The 19,691-nt window shown below is 37.9% G+C and overlaps 1 protein-coding gene across 1 annotated transcript in view; it reads right to left on the bottom strand.

The window, feature by feature from the left end:
* Positions 1-19,691, bottom strand: part of nbas (NBAS subunit of NRZ tethering complex) — a 205,906-nt gene that overhangs the window by 66,488 nt on the left and 119,727 nt on the right. Inside the window, exons 41-43 of the mRNA XM_065256755.2 lie at positions 17,680-17,912; positions 13,337-13,447; positions 2,920-3,173 (exon numbers count right to left, since the gene is read on the bottom strand). Coding sequence (XP_065112827.1) covers positions 2,920-3,173; positions 13,337-13,447; positions 17,680-17,912 — 598 coding nt within the window. The remainder of the gene's footprint in view (positions 1-2,919; positions 3,174-13,336; positions 13,448-17,679; positions 17,913-19,691) is intronic.

The following is a 19,691-nucleotide window of genomic DNA, read 5'->3' as shown; positions in this document are numbered from 1 at the left end:
AGTCTAGTTTTTTTTTTGACCAAAATTATCAAATTTGAGTGATTTTGTGCATAAAACAAGCAAAAAAAAATCTGCCAATGGGGTAAGCAAAAAAATCTTGAAATTTTTTCTTAAACACTAAATTCAAGACAATTTCAAGAAAAAATTTGCTTACCCCATTGGCAGATTTTTTTTTGCTTGATTTAGCACAAAATCATTTGATATTTTTGGTCTAAAAACTAGACTTATTTTCTTGGGTCGTTTTGCTCATCAAGCATCTTAACTTAAGAATTTTTAGCTATTTTTACTGAAAACAAGACAAAAATACTAAGAAACTTTTTCTTGAAAATCATTTTTTGCAGTGTATAACTTATAAAAACAAGTTGACACTTCTCAATTTGATAAGTAAAAAAAAAACATAAAAAACATAGCCTATGTTGATATAATTACTATTCTATTACTATAATTACAAATCACATACCGTATTTTCCAGACTATAAGTGGCTCCAGAGTACAAGTTGCATCAGTCAAAAATGCGTTTTGAAGAGGAAAAAACATATTTAAGTCGCACTGGACTACATGTCGCGTTTATTTAGAAAATGATTTCACAAAATCCAAGCCGAAGAACAGACATCTAGGGCCCTATCTTGCACCCAGCGCAATTGACTTTGTCAGTGACGCATGTATCATTCGTATTTTGCACCGGCGCACATCGGGTTTTTCCCTCCACAGACGCACGTCGGCAAACTAGGGAATGAACTTGCGCTCCCTGGGCGGTTCAGCGCAAAAAAGGAGGCGTGTTCCGGCGCAAACCATCCCTGATGCTATTTTGCAGTTTCAAAAAACAATTGCGCCACTGACCAGAAAAAAAAAGTCTAAAGTCAGTGGCGCGTTGCTCATTATGCTATTTTAAGGGCGCATGCTTGACCATAATGTATAGTGTGGACAACGCGCACACACTTTGCTTATCTAATCTACACAGATGCAACAGTTATTTTTTGCAAATAATAAATTGTTACAATAAAAAATATTAACACATGAGATAATGGAAATCATAGTGGTGAGCATTGTGGTGATCGTTTTTATTTATTGTGTGGCTGCGTTAAAAAATTATCATGCAAATAACGATTAAAATATTTTCATAAGTTTGTTGTGTGGCTGTATTACGTTTATTTTATGTAAATAATAATTAAAATGTTTTCATAAGAAACCTTAATGTATGTGAACTAGATTTGTAAGTGTACTTTGGGGTTGGACTGCTTGCGTTTCTTGGCTTTCAGCGGTGAGGGTGGACGCAGCGATGTCCTCTGCTGGCGTCTGTGTAGAGGCAGATCCACCTCCCGTTACACGGTGTGACCGATTTATGCTGGCAAGCTTGGGATTCCCCCGTCTCCTGACATCAACGTCCTGGGGATGCCAGCTGATGAGACAATTGCGGCTATTTCCTCCCACGCCTGTTTAATCAACGCTGATTTGGGCGGGTTTCTCCTATCCCCATACAAAACAACTTCTCTGTCTTTGACTGCTCTTACAAGAACGTCGGTCTCCTCGGCTGTGAACCGCTCCTGGCGTGCGCGCTGGTAAATCCGTCATAATAATAGCAACCCGCCATGGAACTTGCGCACTTGCGTTTAAAGGGAATGTTGGATGACGTTCTGATTGGTTTATTTGACGTTACGCCCAAACCACACCTATGAATAATGAACCTACTTCAGACCAACCCCTTATTGATTTGCACCTGGCGCAAGAGTTATTTCTCCCGCCGGGAAAATAGCATACCCGCCCAAGATCCGCCCACAAAGTCACTTTCGCTTTGCGCTTTGCACTTGCGTTTCAGATCGTTAAAATAGGGCCCTTAATCTGGAAAGGCAAGTTATTCAACTAAACAATAGCACACAGAACAGCAGGCTGAACAGGTGTCCTTACATGTCAAAGTAACATAAACAGTTATTTACACGATACACAGTAGCATACAGAACAAACCTGAGAGGCTGAATAGGCTAAATTAACACGATAAGCCAAATCAAGTTCAAAAAGGTAAGTAATTTCGCATCACTGAATCCATTGAATTACAGAAGCAGCATAGAGCAGACTCTTGCGGCTGTGGACGGTAATAGATTCTCTTGGTTAATATTAATTAATTTTGATGTACAAGTTGCACCTGACTAGAAGTTCCAGTACTCGCCAAACTATAAAAAAAAGTGTGACTTATAGTCCGGAAAATACGACAATCTTTCTGTTCTAAAGTCAAGTGTATGCAGAATTATTTTACATTTGATTACTTAATTCAATTTATGTACCTTAAACCACAGACAAACTTGAAAAAACATGAAAAGCACCTTTATTTTATTCCATTTACATTCCAATATTTATAGACAATTAAATGCTATTAATTAATTAAATTAATCGGCACATCATGTAATTAATTAGATTCTAATTTTTTATCACACGACAGCCCTAATAATACCATTTACAGTAAACACACGCAGCTACTGTAAATACAGCAAAAATTCATGACAACCCTTTTTGAGCGCACCAGCATGCAATGTGTATGCAAATAATAGTGAATGCTGACCAATGAGTTTGGAAATATGACATACAGTAAGCGTACACTTTCTTGATATTGGAGAGACAGAAGAGACAGAGTAGTTGCTCATTTAAACATCTCTCTGTTTGTGGCCTTTACAAAAATCTCTGTCAACTTATCAGAAAAGAACAATAATGGATTCTGTGCAGACTAATTAACATCCATCTATAACGTTCATGCCAACCCTCATTGCACAATGACCTAATTCCTGCTGTATCAGCTAAAGAGAGATGTGCGATTATGTAGAAAATTTCTAGTTATAGTGTTGCTGATTGACATTCTTCCCTTGTTCATTCGCATTACATCTTTCTTACGCTCAAAAAAAAATGTAAGCGTAAGCTCGGGCCACTCACCCACTGCGACGGCTTTGAGTTTCTTGAGCAGTTTGAGATGAGTGTCGGGCTTCATTGCAGATGGAGGAAAGTAGTCTGCGCAGCCGCAGTTCTCCAGAAGGGTGAAGTAGAACAGGAGTCTGAGCTGATCGGTTCCGGCTATACTGCGATATACATATTTAGTCATATGCGTGTAGAAAGCCTCTGGGTCGGCCTTTAGAGTCTGGAAAAGGCCCAGGGTCTCAGTTCGGCTCTCAATGTCTTTGGTGGAGAGTCTGAGGAGAGAAATGAGGATGGGAGATTGAAAGATGGAAAAACAAGACAACGAGCAGTCGTAAACAAGACCATGGTGGAGCACTGATCAATCAATCTTTGTAAATTGCTTTTATAAGGTCAATTAAGGCAATGCACCAACATTTCTTTCCCCAATTGTCCCCCAAACCAGACATGAGTACATTAAGGCTGAGTTAATATGCTGCGACTGCCCACTTGTGGCATAGAATTGATCTGTTTAATCAAAACGAACTTCTTCAAACTCCTTAATGTCCATTAAACTTAATTCACTGGGGTTTGACCACTTTGCGCCATCCTAGGACAAACTTAAAATTACATTTTTAAGCAGTAAATTACAGCCTATGGCAACCCTTTGCTCACCCACCATAAATCTGATGTTAGGTTGGGATTCTGTGTGTGTCATGTTTTAGGACGAAGCTGCCCTGATTTCCATAATTTATCTCTACAGTGACTTCATAAGCAAGAGCGTGGACCGGCCCTCCACCTCACTCTAATTGAATGGCTTTCAGTAAAGATAAACAGCTTTACTGCACCACAGAAATATCCCATAGCTATTTTGATGCATGGAAGTGTTTTATAGAGTTAGGATATCAATAAATTACATTGTGAACCTTCGATGACTGCCAAGTCCATTTATCCTGCAGGTCTGCTGATGCTGTGCTTGAGGATAGGGTATGTGCGTGAGAGAAAGGGTGCGAGAAAGATAGATCATTCTTAGACAGAAAAAGAGAGAAAAAGAGATAAAAGACCAAGAAAGCATGCTGACCTCAGACAGGACAAAAATAGAAATGTTGTGACATTTGGTTTTCATGGACTTTGACTTAAAGGCAGGGTGCGTGATCTCTGAAAGCCAATGTTGACATTTAAAATCACCTGAACAAACACCCCCCTACCCCAATAGAATCTGGACCTTCATTTGAAAGCCCCCCCCAAAACATACACAACCTAGGCAATGATGTTGGTTGGTAGACACGCCCCCAACTGCTGATTGGCTACAAGTGTATTTCGGTAGTCAACCCCATAGATATGTATAATAAAAGCAAGATGTCTTGCCCGTGCTGCTGGCCAATTGAGTGGAACGTCCGCATTGGCGGCCATCTTACCACAGGGCGCTCGCTCACTCCTAGCATTGTGTTTAATGGAGCATGTACATTTTAATGACCATAACTTGCTCAATTTTCTACCGATTTTCAAACGGTTTGGTTTGTTATAAACGTCAGAGATGTACCTATGCATAATTATGAATAATTTTCATGAAACATGTTCAAGCATCCAGAATTATAGGCATGTTAATAACGTTTGTAAGAAACCAAACCGTTTGAAATTTAACCTGCACCATTAAACACAATGCTGAGTGAGCGAGCTGTCTGAGGTAAGATGGCCGCCAGGTGATGGCGTTAAAGACTCCACCGTAAGACATCTAGCCTTTATCATATATATCTATGGCCAACCCATCCAAAATGTTTTTCAAAAATCACACATATTGCCGCCTTTATTGGGATGCTACAGTCTATTATCAAAATTACCCAAAGATTTACTCACCATCACACAATCCGAGATACATCTGTCCATCATCTTTCAGACAAGCACATTTTAAGTTATTTTAGTAAATGTTCTTGCTCTATAATGGTAGAAAACAGGGATCAGGGAACAACTTTTGACTTTAAACCCCAAAAAGTGCATTCATCCTTCACAGATGCAACCCACATGGGTTATTAAAGGTCTTCTGCTGGAAATCGATGGGAAAAAATATCCAGATTTCAAACTTTATAAACTGTAATAACTAGCTTCCGGTAATCTTGGACTATGAAATAGAAGCGTAGTGAGCGTTTGTTGACATGAATACATTGCGTAGTATCTCTTGTGGATCGCGTGAGTCCAAGATGGCTTCAATACAGGAAGCTAGTTATTATAGTCTATAAAGTTTAAAATATGGACATGTTTCTAACAATATCCCATTGATTTACCATAAAAGACATTTATTAACCCCTTGGAGCACGTGGATTACTTCTGTGAAGGACGCATGCACTTTTTTGGGCTTCAAAGTCAGAAGTTGTTCCCTGATCCCAGTTTTCTTCCATTACACTATAAGCTTGAAAAAGCAAGGACATTTACAAAAATACCTCCGTGTTCATCTAAAAGATGATGGACATATGATCTTGGATTGCTTCAGGGTGAGTACATCATGTGGTAATTTTGATACAGTATATGGCTGGAGTATCGCTTTAATGGAATGAGATCTCGAAGCATCAAAGTTTGATTTCAGTCACTTAAATTTCAATTTTTGACATGAACTTACTCAGATCAATATTAAAGAAATCAAGGTTACACTGAATGCTAGGACAGTGTGAATGCAAAGCAAACCAAATCCTATTTTTTACAACTTAAATAGCTTGTTTCTTATAAAACAATTTAAAATTTGACAAACATTTAGGGCGCACACACACACAGGCCTTGGTGGTAGAGCGTTTGTGTCAGTAAACATGGTGCCCGCACGTGCTTATTGTTCTACAGCTAATCACATTCACATTTAATCCAAAATTACTGTTAAATTAGGAAGGTGCAAGCTGAATGGGCCCATTTGGGTAAAATCCAAAACCAATCCATTGTCTAGAGAATGTAACCTCTGTGGACCTCATCTCATGTTTAATGGATACAGCTATACCGGCTGGAGGCATAAAGTCCTGTGGCCAAAATGAGAGAGATAAACAGAACAGAGCAGAAAATATCAACCTGAAGAAACAAATACACAGAGAAGAAAATAGGGAGAAGATGGCAGAGACAAAACAGGTGAGAGAGAAAGTACAGGAAGGAAAGGCGGCAGGGGAAAGATAAAGAGAAGGAAAGGGGAGCCACTGACTGCAGTCTGCTTATTAACACAGAATAACTGCTTTTAACAGGATCAATACTTCACTAAACACAGCAGCCATTAATCCTGCGCACTGCTGCAATTACAAACCCAAGAACAGAGAGAGAGAGAGAGAGAGAGAGAGAGGGAGAGAGAGAAAAAGGAAAAAGAGGGACGGAGAGGCAAAGGAAGGCTCCAGACTAAAACAATGACTGGGGGAGCCTGAAAGAAAACGGAGCCAAACTACTTTTTGGTTACCAAATTACAGATCTGTTCGATATAAATGGTTATATATTTCTGCCTGTTTGAAAAATTTAATTCCTTGTTTGGCTCCACTATAAAGTTTTGTTTCCTCTGTCTCCAACAAAAAAGGGTCACTTTAGCAGATCATAGTTTCCTTTGCCGAAAGTCCTGAATTCTGACTATTTACACTGACAACATAAGACATTGGAGAATTTTAAGGGGTTTGTCGGGAAAGAGATCCAAGTTCACCCTTGGTATGATCAAAATTGAACATATCGAGAGTTATAAATCAGTGCAAACCTTGGCTAGCCTAGAATAATCTGAAAGGGAAAGCATGAAGTGCGTTCTATGCCATCATAACATCTAACCAATTTGAAACTCTGGCTAAAATATTCCTAATATTTATACAGTATCAAGCAAAAGTCTTATGCTGCGTTCAGACGCGGTCAGGGCGTCAAGCGTGAGTGATTTCAATGTTAAGTCAATGTAAAGATGCGTTGACGCTCGTCTGGAGGTCTCGCGGTGCGAATGAGGCATTTAGCGCGGCGCAGTAGACACGATTTCGTGCGAATTGAGCGTTGCCGAGGGAAACGCGCGAGTTGAAAAATGTTAACTTTGGCGGAAAAACACGCAAAGTTAATAAATCAGGAGGTTGCTCTAGTAGTGACGTGATTACAGGAAGCGAGCAGAGTCGCAGAAGCCCCTCCCATGACGCAAATTTCCACGAAAATGTCTCTATAACTAGAATTTCAAGCACGTCTTTTACAAGTGACTGAAGCTAGTAAACTCAAACATTCTAAAAAGTATTTTCAACTGGCTGTGGCGCCAAAGCACCTAAAAAAAACAGCGCATCGCACCGTGTGTGTCACATGCATGCCGCGACCGCCCCGTTGTCTATTTGAGCGTGCTTGCCACTCGTCTACATCACTGATCTATATAAATTACTGGATTGCACATGACGTCACAACTGTGAAGCCACCGTGCCGCCATGTTGGTATACCCAAACATTCTATTAAATCAATGGACGTTATCAGATTTTAATGATAAAACATCACTTTACTAGTCTCTGAAGTCATCCTGTATATTATTACAACACAAACGTTCTAAGCATGTACATAGTTATTTACTGAACGTAATTAGAATGTACATAGTTATTTACTGAACGAAATTAGATCATGATTTTGAATGGAAGTTAATGACGCCCTATGGCGGGTTGGGTATACCAAGATGGCCGCTCGAACTCTGCGCTGGCTTCACCTCACGCTGTTACGTTAAGCGTTCTATGCGCAATCCAGTCATTTAACGTATTTTCCGGACTATAAGTCACGCCGGAGTATAAGTCGCATCAGTCAAAAAATGCATCATGAAGAGGTAAAAACATATATAAGTCGCACTGGACTGTAAGTCGCATTTATTTAGGAAATTGTTTCTCAAAATCCAAGAACAGACATTTAATCTGGAAAGGCAAGTTATTCAACTAAACAATGCTTTCTCACTCACTCCAAACTAGGGCTCCACGATTGATCACAAAAAGAATCACAATCTCGATTCATACATACATGCAATCCTCTTTGTAAATGACTGCACTTGTCTTGCAAGTATAGAATTTCCCTGTAGTCAGATGCTGCATTCACGTTTTCACGTATTTACATTACAACAATCCAGATGTTATGTCAGTCAAACTTGCTTACACCCACACAGTGTAAAACCAAACGCTATTCATTCACCAATCAGACCCGATCGTTTCTCTCCTCTATTCTCCTCATTTGCGGCGTTTGGCTGTCATTCGCATGACGTATAACAAAGCGGCAAACCTTAACACAGTCGGTTTACATGGTGGATTTGGAGCAGGAATTTTCACAAAAATCTGAGGAAAAACAAGCACCATTGCAGAAAATCCTGGTGGCGACGGAGAAAGTGACGATGCAACAATATTGGTTACGAAAAAGCAAGGAAATAAGTAATCTCTGGCCGTTTTTTAATCCGAAGGCTGCAACCTCCGGAGGTCGCATATGCAGGCTGCATACGTCATCGAGCCTGGTTTATCTTAACTGAGCAAAACATTCGCAAGTCATGAACATATGACAACAATTTACTGTAAACTAAGAATAATAGTTCACTTTATAATTGTTAATATTCTAAAATAAGACACTCTTGATGACGTATGCAGCTTAGAAACGCGACCTCCGGAGGCAGCAGCCTTCAGATTGAGAAACGGCCTCTGTATCTTCGTTTAGGGTTTTTAAAGTTTTAAGGTCAGTATGAATACATTTTGACATATAAGTCGCACCTGACTATAAGTCGCAGGACCAGCCAAACTATGAAAAAAGTGCAACTTATAGTCCGGAAAATACGGTATATAGATCAGTGGTCTACATTCAAAATAACGTGCAAAAGATGCACGCGCAAAAGATGCAAATGTGAATCGCCCCTTAAGCCACCACCAGCTTTGTTGTTTTGGCCATCCATATTAAGCTCTCTTTATTAAAGGGATACAATAGTTCACCCAAAAATGAAAATGCTGTCATCATTTACTTACTCTCATGTTCTTACAAACCAAGCAGTTTGTGAGCCCCATTCACTTCCATAGAAGGAAAAAAGAATACTATGGAAGTGAATGGGGCTCAAGAACGGTTTGATTACAAACATTCCTCAAAATGTCTTCTTTCAAATTAATCAGAACAAAGAAATGTATACAGGTTTGTAACAACATGAGAATGATTAAATGATGACAGAATTTTCATTTTTGGGTAAAGTATCCCTTTAATCCACAGTGGAAAAAGAACCGAAAGGAAATATCTCATAAGAGTCACCCTGATGATTATTTTCAATCTGATCCCAAGGCTCCAAAAACAGACAATTATGGCAAATACGGCAGATACAATGAACAATGATCAGTTTTTGGACACCGATAGCCTTCATCCACAGAATCGGCCCTAATTAAATCATACATGCAGACCGAAACAACATGAAAAACCAAACCACCTACAGTACAATATTATACAGTGTAGCCCTGAACACAGAAGATACAGCAGCAGGATACCTGACCAGAGTGAAAATAAACAAGTTAAAATAAACACTGATGTGCTACAGGCTGAGCAATCACAGCCGGGCTGTGGAAACAGGCAGATATAGGCCAAACAGACAGAAAGGGAGAGAGAATGAAAAAGGGACAGAGAGAGAGAACGAGAGTTTGCTTGCACTGATGCCAAGGAGATATAGAGACAGAGCTGTACTTCCAAACCATCTGTCCTAAAAATGTAGAAATATATTCCAAAATTGAAACAAATTATCCCTGAGAATAAAACACAATTTCGGTATTTCTTATGTGAAGAAACACATTGCATATCATTAGCAGCATGGTACACAGATGCAAACTAAAGGCCGAAGAATGGTCCATTTCTTACGCGTATGCGAGGGTCCATGTACAGTGCCAGATTTTTTAAACCCTGCTTACTGGTAAACCGTGCATGCGCGTACAGGAGAATGTAGTATGTAGTAGAGGTCCTCTCAGGTCCAAAGAAATGTACCCGACCCGAAATGACACGAATCACTTTATACCTGAACCCGACGTGCATAAATAGTTTTTTTTTTTTTAAAGAAAGACCCGAGACAAACCCGAGAAAATGAGTGCGTTTACATGCACAGTCTTACGCCGATTATGCTTAATAAACTGATAACACGTTGGGTCATGTGAACGCGTAAAACGGTTTTCTTTAATCTGGGAAAGCCCATAAACGGCGTAAGCAAAAACCGATCGGCACAGGTAGTTTTTTGCCCATTACGCCGATTTTGCGTGGCATGTAAACACCTTAACCGGCTTTCTCACGGTTTTGTCCATGTGCGCATGTCTCCGCGTATGAAAGATAAACGTCACACGCGGAAGTAAGTGCAAAGTAACGCATAAAAGTCTCCGCTCGACAAAAGCAGTTGGCAGAGAAACTGTTAAAATAGAAGCTCATGTTACATTTACAGGTTCTGCAGACACGAGAAGAGATACAACAATATAGCTTAAGACAGATATTCCGTCGGCTTTTTGATCGACTATTATGTACTATAGGTGGTGACGTCACTGCCTGCGAGAAAACTGATAATTCTCCAAGTCCCATGTAAACGCATTTGTCTCCATAGCCGGCTTATTGATTTGCATGTAAACGCATGAAAACAGTTTTCTATAATAAGCAGATTTTTGATAGTTATCCACTTATTCTGTGCATGTAAACGTACTCAATAAGACCAGAGTCTGACCCGAACCAGTGGCATTTTTTTTACCCGACTGGACCCAAATGTAAACGGCAGACAGAAAGAAACCTTGCGGGTCTCACAACCAATCTGGCAAGCTGCTCCATTTATACGCCTTATTCAGCCTGCTGCCATGTTGATTCCAAAACGAGGCTGTGAGGGATAGACGTCCAGAGCGTGCGCTTTAAATGTATTGTTTTGTACCGGGATGCTGGTCATTCAGCCATCAAAACACAGAAAATACATCATTTGACAAATTTCCACTTTTCAGCTTTTCGGAGCTTTGGTGTGCACACCCTATAGTCTTATAACTAAGTACATAACTCCAATTTGTACAGATTACAAAAACGCAAGGCATAAATACGTTAAAAACTTTCATCCGGTAAGTCCTTTTTAAGCACATTGACCGGCATCAACAGAAGCAGGATTAATTTCTAACTAAATAACATTTGTAAGTTACACAACTTTGGGGTTCATATGGGGTTTTACATCTAACAACACTTGTACAATGAACTATCACGTAAATAGCTTGTTATCAAGTCAATCGCACGTTATTAAGTTAATGTTCATGTCTTGAAAAAACATAAGGGAGAAAATACATGGGACATACGCTCATGTTTTATTCAAACTGGAAATATATATTTAGTTGATGTCATAAAAATTGTATTGTTGCACTATATAGGTGTTTAAAAAAAAAAAGTAAACATGCTTACAACATTAGAAATAAGCGATTAGCCAACAGACTAATATCCAAAATGGATATTATTTACACAATCTCAAATTAGGTCATATGTCCCTTCTTATTTTAACAATCCATGATTTCTTAGGTTCTTTGTCCTGTTGAAATTTGTCAATTTTCTGTGTTTTGATGGCTAAATGACCCACATCCCGTTACAAAACAATAGGTTTAAAGCGCACGCTCTTGTTGTTTCACAGCCTCGTTTTGGAATCAACATGGCAGCAGGCTGAATAAGGCATATTTACTTTGTTATCTGAAGACGACAGGTAACCACTAAAATGTACATTACATTTAAAATTGACTGACATGTCTGTCTCAACAAAAAATCAACCTACCACCTGCCACACAATGTCGCAAGCGCTCTTGGCAAACAGAGCAGAGGTTTGAAAAGGACATTGACGCACACACACATTAAAAAACACATTCATTTTAAATTAACCGAGACCCGATGCTGCTAATATTATACAAGACCCGTGTCCGAGGCACACGTGAAACTTTAGACCCGAACCCGATCTAAGTGGACCCGTAAAGACCTCTAGTATGTAGCCCAGTAGATGCATTGAATTTATCGCAATGTGCATGCATCAAACGTCTGCGTACACGTACAAATAAACTATGCTTTGCAAGGATGTGCGTTCGACCTTGTGCGTACATTCCCAAACATTTAAAAAACAAACTATACTTCGGGATTAAGGGAGCAGTCATGACCTTGTGAAATGAACAACAAGCAGAACTGAGTAAATACACTTTATATTAATATAATTTTGTTTTGTTTTGTTTGGTGTAGTGCTTTGTTGTTCTTGCAAATGCTTTGATATTGCATACTCCTTGCCAATAAAGCACATTTGAATAAAATGAAATTGATTGGAATAAACTAAACTGAACTGAATTAAGGCAGAGGCAAATCCTAATTGAGTTACATCACTACTGGAAACTGCAATCATGCCAAAATGAGCAAATACTTCTGTGTAGGCCTATTAATGTTATTCATGAGCACACTGATTCCAGACGCCACAATGACACAAGAGCCCTATTACACAAGTCTATGTTATACCAATAAATCTGTCTCAAAACTGGCCAGATGTTTAATAGGTCAAATTAACGGCACGTAATAAAAATGAGTCAAATTTAAATGGAATCATTTACAGAAATCTGCTGTGCCTTGATGCATAATAAACAAAACAAACCAACAGGAACATAAAGAAGTGGCCCTTTATAATTCTTTTAAAAATGAGTTATATAAACACATATTATGCAAATCATATAAACTGAGTAAATAACATAAACGATGCAAAATGTGTGTCCTCGCAAGTCAGAAAAAAGTCTATTTGCTGGCAAATTTGCAAACAGAAACAACAAAACTTTTGAGTAATTGCCAAAGTTGCTAAAACTCCCTTTGGTGCCGCTTCTCCTTTGATAACATCTTTGATGGCAAGGTTTAGATATTTTGTGTTCTATACAACAAAAAAATAACAAAATAAAAAAGCCTTAGGGATGCTAATGAGCATGTAAGGAATTTCACAGGGGAAAATTACATTTGCATTAGATTTGAAAGGGAAAAATCACATTTAGAGTAAATCAGTTCTACCAAAGATATCAAATGAGTGCATGATTATGTGGTGTATGCATTTGTGTGAGAGCGAGCGAGCGAGCGTGCGAGAGAGATTCAGGGTGATTAAATCCAATAAGAGATGGCGAGCGATTTGATTAGTCTAAGCTCTGAACAATGATTTGGTGACAAATTCACCGTGCAGGGGGATCAGATGGGGTGGCGGTTTGTTTGTGTGTGGATTATCAAAGCCCTCTAAAAAGCAAGTATTTTAAACCAGGGAGATTGCTTTTCTACTAGGCTGTAAGTCTAGCAAATCAAACAGGCCGATCTGTGATCGATCCGTGCAATCTTCTGTTTGCAGCTCGAGAGCTTGGGTTGCAGGTTTCTGACCTGCTGTGGGTCCTCAGATTAAGAAAATAAAATAACAGTTACTTGTGGAAGCCTCGGATGCAGCAAACCGAAGTAGGTGCAGAGTGTGCAAATGAAATGAAGTGATGTGTCTGCTGTTTGTGTGTCTTACCCACTGTCAGTGAACAGAAACTCAAGGTGGGTCATGTGCACTTCCCAAAGAGGAATGCTGTACCGCTGAGCCAAAGAGCGAGAGATGCCATACACATTTTCATCCAAGGTCCTACACACACAGAGAGAGAGAGAGAGAGAGAGAGAGGGAGAGAGGGAAAGAAAGAAAGAGAGAGAGAGAAAGCAAGAGATGGTAAGAAGACAAATAAACAAAAACAAAAAAAAACTTTCGGTAACACTTAACTTGAAGACGTGTGCATAAAACTGACATGACACCTTCATAATCGTGACATGACACGTGTCATAAAAATGAAGGAGATTTTATGCACGTTTATGACTGTCATTAAGTGTCATTTGTTCAATTATGCCATTTTTAATTAAAAAATGACATTGGGTCTCATTCACCAAGCATTTGTACGCACAAATTTGTAGGTAGTTTCTTAAGTTTGATAATTATTCTGCTATGTCATGTTTATGACAGATTTATGACAAGTTATGATGTATTGGTTTATGTCAAGTTGTCATAACAAAGATAATGGGTCTCATTCACTAAGCATGCGTACGCACATATTTGTTCGTAAAATGTGCATACGGACGTTTTAACTTACAAATCATGATTTAACGAAAACTATCGTACTAAAATTTATTTTAAATGTATTTAAATATATGTAACACAGATGCATATTACAGGGTTCTTTTTTCTTGTAAGAAGTTGTTCTTATTTTTTTTGCATACATTTAAAATAAATTTTTGTATGAAAGTTTTTGTTAAATTATGATTTGTAAGTTAAAACATCTGTACGCACATTTTACGAACAAATATGTGCATACACATGCTTAGTGAATGAGACCATTGTCTTTGTTATGACAACTTGACATAAACCAATACATCATAACTTGTCATAAATCTGTCATAAACATGACATAGCAGAATAATTATCAAACTTAAAGGAACACGCCCACATTTTGGGAATTTTGCTTATTCACCATATCCCCAAGAGTAAGATCTCATCTCTGTGCGTGATGTAAGTCGGTCTGACACAGCCCAAAGTAGCAGTGTTTCACCTTCTGAGATTATAGTTCACAGTATGTATACAGTTGAAAGATGGCTGTGTGTGTCATATGACCTTGTTATTTGTACACAGTGTGACCATACAAACCAGAACACATAAATAGGAAAATAGTCGCGTTATTTTGTCAATTATTGGTAGCAGTTTGCTAGCTGGAGCCATTTACTTCCAGTCTTTGTGCTAAGCTAATCTAGCGGGGGCTGCTTCAGACCGAGTTACAGCACGCACAGAGATGAGAAAGGTATGTATGGACTTATCTAACTCTGGGGGATACGGTGAATAAGCTAAATTCCCAAAATGTGGGCTCGTTCCTTTAAGAAACTACCTAGCTGTATGGGTTAACATTAAACTGTCATTAAAATGTCATTAAGTGTTAATACTCTGTCAAATAGTTTTATAACAGCAACATGAATATTTTTCTTGACCTCAACTACAGTGGTACTAATTGAACTTTAAAATTAAAATGTCAATAAGTGTTAATACTATGTCAAATAATTTTAAATACATTAACAAAATTCACCAGACATGTGAAAAGATTATACTTATACTTTATGTATGTGCACAATACATAAAAAAACTAACAACTAACAGAACTTGTTCTTCCTCACACAGAGGGTTCTGCAATTTTCTGACATAGAAGAAAAAGCTAACAAAATATTTAATTTATTTTATTAATTAATTTGATCTAATTAACTGTTTTTGCAGCAATATGGATCCAACACTGCAACATTTTCATTTAATTTTAGGTGAATTGGTTAATGCTTTTTGTATTATTATTATTATTGGATGATTGATTTTATTTCTCTAACAACTGAAAGAAACTTAAAGAAATTATGAACTGAAGAATATTCATGACACTGTTATACAATTATTTGACAGAGTATTAACACTTAATGACATTTTAATGACAAATTATATTTGTACCACTGTAGTTGAGGTCAAGAAAAATATTAATGATGCTGTTATAAAACTATTTGACAGAGTATTAACTAGGGATGCACCGAATATTTGAAAATTTTTGTCCAAAGGACTTTTCTCACAGAAACATACCGGCCGAAATGTTGTTGTGACGCAAACCGCGACCTGCACGTGCTAGTCTGAAGCAACATGTCTGCGTTGTGGACTTATTTCAGTAGGCTATCCCTGTGTCTCAATTCGTTCCCTAGTTCCCGAGGTCGTGAATCAGTAGGCTACGGATCACAAATCGTCTCGCATGCAATTCACGGATTAATTTTTTTGCTGCGCTGTTTGGAATTCGCCCTCCGTCTGTGTGTGCACGCGCATTTAAGTGGCCTTAGTAGTGCATGCATGAAGAGACGAGTTTCAAAAAGCAAATGAACATAAAATCTTTCTGTTCTTGCAGGGCACATACGAACTAAATGATCTCCAACATATTCTTTTTCTAATAAAAACATTTGTTTTTGTCTTAAGTGTATGTATAGATTACAGTCAGAAACCAGTCTGTGCTTATTTGGTCTTAAAGAGACAGTAACCTCAATTAACCTGCTTATGTCTGTTTCATTAATGTTAATCAAACAACCCAAGACAAAAGAGAAAATCACTTCTGTAGCTCTAAAAAATAATAATAATATTTAATTTATATAATAAAGAAAGTGTTAAGATTCATTTAATATGGTTTCTGTACCTAATGCTAATTTCAGACCTTATTAATGTGCAACTTTGTTTTTTATTTTTATAAATGTTTGTAATTTCTTTATTTTTCCCACCACTTTTTTGCTAATCCGAAAAATAATTCAATCTGTGCCTCAAAAACTGTAATGTGATCTGAACTTTGAGTTTTGTGATCCGTCACACCCCTAGTAAAGTTAGTACAGTCATAGCCATAAATGCAGTGGTACTAATAATTGGCATAATTTCATTCGGTGTTTCAGTTTTCAGCCTTGGTTTCCTCTTTTTTGGTTTCGGACAAGAGTTTTTATTTCGGTGCATCACTAGTATTAACTCTTAATGACATTTTAATGAAAAATTATATTTTTACCACTGTATTTGAGGTCAAGAAAAATATTCATGAAGCTGTATTATTTGTCATTAAGTGAGTATTAACACTTAATGTTAATGACATCTCAAACAATGTCATCTTTGCGTAAAAAATGACATAATTGAACAAATGACACTTAATAATAGTTGTCATAAACGTGCATAAAATCTTCATGTTCACAACACTTGTCATGTCACGATTATGAAGGTCTCATGGCAGTCTTATGAACACCCCTTCAAGTAAAGTGTTACCAAACTTTTCTTATACACTTAAGCATCCAGCCCAATAAACTTTACTAAACACAAACCAAAATATTGGTAGTAAAAACGTCTTGTGGGAAATGTCCAACTTCCATAGTATATGGCCCATTTTTGCCTAGTAAAACTCAGTATCTTAGGGGGCACTTACCCAACATGAAAACTGAAAACTTTTTATACATTTTGGCTCTTCATTTATGCTACAGCGGCATTTTGGGGGCCTTAAAATGCTATTTTTTTAAATGGGTCTCAAAGTGCAAGTTTTTCAAAATGATTGCCATATAGTTTCCTTGTAAACTACAAAAACGTTAATTTGTGAAAACAGTAACATAAAAATATGCATGTATTTTTGTGGTTTAGAGATTCCGTGAATTTGCCAACTACTGGCCTGGCATGCATAATACGTGTTTTCACAGATTGTGAATAAGGATCATTTGTTGTCGTCTTTACGCAAAACTTATTATAAAAAATAGTACAACGTTGTCGTGTAAATGTTCCCTCGAACTTTGTAAATCTTGACATCCTTCAAAGGTCAGGTGTAATACTCCTAAAAATCCCAGATCTGTGTTGTTTTGAAAGAGTGATCTGATCCTTTTTCTAGGTGCTTCGTTTAGCCTGTGTAGCCTTTACATTAAGTACTGAAAGTCAATCTTCAAGTCTTGCTAGACCTCAGTCACCCCAATCATGTGATTCCAGTCCTCAAAAACTATGTCTCAAGCCAGAGGTCTGCTTTGGATCAAAGCATCAACCCTGAAACACGACTTCTACAGATTAAAAGGCGCTGGACTGGAAATGTCATTCTCTTTCAACTTTGGACAGACGCTTTTAAGGCATTATTCACTGAGAGCCAAGAGTAAGTATGGTCACATAACATCATAAAGAAATCAGAAATTATGAAAAAAAGTTTTTTTTAAAAATAAGTGAGTGCCAATGTTCCTCCTAACTTGCATATACAGTACAATAGTGTCCAAAAGTGATATGGGGAGGGTGATGAATTTGTACTGAAACATAATACTTACTCAGCCAGGCCAAGAATAGTCTCTTTCTTGTACTGGTTGTCATTGCTAAATCTCTGGACATCGACCCCACGGCCAAGACCCTGCAGCACCTGAGCTTGAGTGAAGTCTGTCAGTCTCTCACTGTGAAGACGCAACTGACCAATCAGAGCCTCCAGTTCCTCATTCTTCCAATCGCGTCCAGCATGGTCTGTCACATGCTTGGTCACAAGACGAATCAGCTCTCTGGGATCAGCCTGCGTGAAAATGAGACATCACTGAATTGATCATGTTTAAAGGATACACTTAGACAACAAAAATACTCTGGCATGTTTAACGTAGTTAATCTGCAGATTTTATTTAAATTTTAAAACCCAGATGTGAAGAGGTTTGGACCAGACTGCATTGTCTCCGATCTCAGTACAGCACTGCTTTAAATGGTGAAATGATTATGCTAAACTCATAAATAATAAGAATTCAGAGTAATCCAGTTTCCTGCATAGAGAAATGAACAGGTTAAGAGCTTTGACAGGAGAAGAGAACATGAAATGATTATACACTAATCTATATGGAAATGATAACAATGAGTGCGGTAACAGATTGTTATAATGAAAGGCTGTGTGGGATTGTGTATTACTGAACTTTAACCATTACACGGTACATCTTCTAACAATGTGGCAAGTAAAGATAAGAAAAGAATAATAAATGCGAAAGCCGGTAAACGGCATGTTAAAAATGAGATAATTATATTGTAGTATACTGTACGTTCAAATTCAAATCCACATAATCCCAGCCTCAGGCTCTTCGGAAATATTAGTTTTTTTGCAGAATCCACTAAACACCACGTCGCTTTTTCAGCAAAGTCCTTTAAATGCACAGAAAAATTATTGGATTAGCGCAGCGCATGTATGAATTGGATTTCTAGGGACCTATGAAATAAGTTAAATTTTTTCCCAAATTCTTTTTTATTTATTCTCAAATTTTGTTTTTTATTTTCATTTTTTTAGATTCTGCTTTTAATGGTTAAGGGAAAACACCACAGTTTTTCAATATTTTACTATGTTCTTACCTCAACTTAGAAAATTAATACATACAGTACCCATCTTTTTTCAATGCATGCACTTAATCTTTGTACAGTGCGTCATAAATGTGTTTGCATTTAGCCTAGCCCCATTCATTCCTTAGGATCCAAACTGGGATGAATGTAGAAGCCACCAAACACTTCCATGTTTTCCCTATTTAAAGACTGTTACATGAGTAGTTACATGAGTAAGTATGGTGGCCCAAAATAAAATATGGCAATTTTCTAAGCGGATAAAAAATGAGAACTATATTTTATGGCAGAAGAGCACTTAGTTTGCAGCACTTCGACCTCGGCGCGCAGTAACATCAAAGATTAGGTGCACTCATTGAAAAAAGATAGTAAAGAATATAACATAGTAAAATATTGAAAAACGGTGGTGTTTTCCAAAATTTAACAACAATTTATTGAAAGTTTTAGATAAAATTTTATTTAAGCCGATGTATTTTGGCTGTCACTGTAACCACAATATACTACAACAATGCTACTGACAATCAACCAGTTTATTTTTATTTTAATCATAATGCAGGGTTCACACCAGACACGGTAGAGGCGGCAAGCGCGAGTGATTTACATATTAATTCAATGCAAAGACGCGATTAGACTCTGCTTGCTTCCTGTAATCACTTCACTACTACAGCAAGGTCCTGATTGGTTAACGCAGCGCGGAAATCCGCCGAAGTTCAGATTTTTCAACTCGCGCTTTTCACCTTGCATTAGTACTGACGTGATTACAGGAAGCGAGCGAAGTCTCAGCTGAGTCGCAGAAGCCCCTCCCATGAAGCGAATTTACGCATGAACGTCTCGAATGAATAGAATTTCACTCACGAATGAAGCGAATACACTCAAATGTTCAAGCATCCAACTACACACGAACAGCACGTTTTTTCCGCCTCTACCGCAGCTGGTGTGAATGCACCATAAGACTATACTCATCTTGTTTTACATTTCAGAC

This window comes from Paramisgurnus dabryanus, chromosome 12 (assembly GCF_030506205.2).
Source record: "Paramisgurnus dabryanus chromosome 12, PD_genome_1.1, whole genome shotgun sequence".
Taxonomy (NCBI): domain Eukaryota; kingdom Metazoa; phylum Chordata; class Actinopteri; order Cypriniformes; family Cobitidae; genus Paramisgurnus; species Paramisgurnus dabryanus.
Note: the sequence above shows the minus strand (reverse complement) of the source record. Positions and strands in the feature narration are given on the sequence as shown.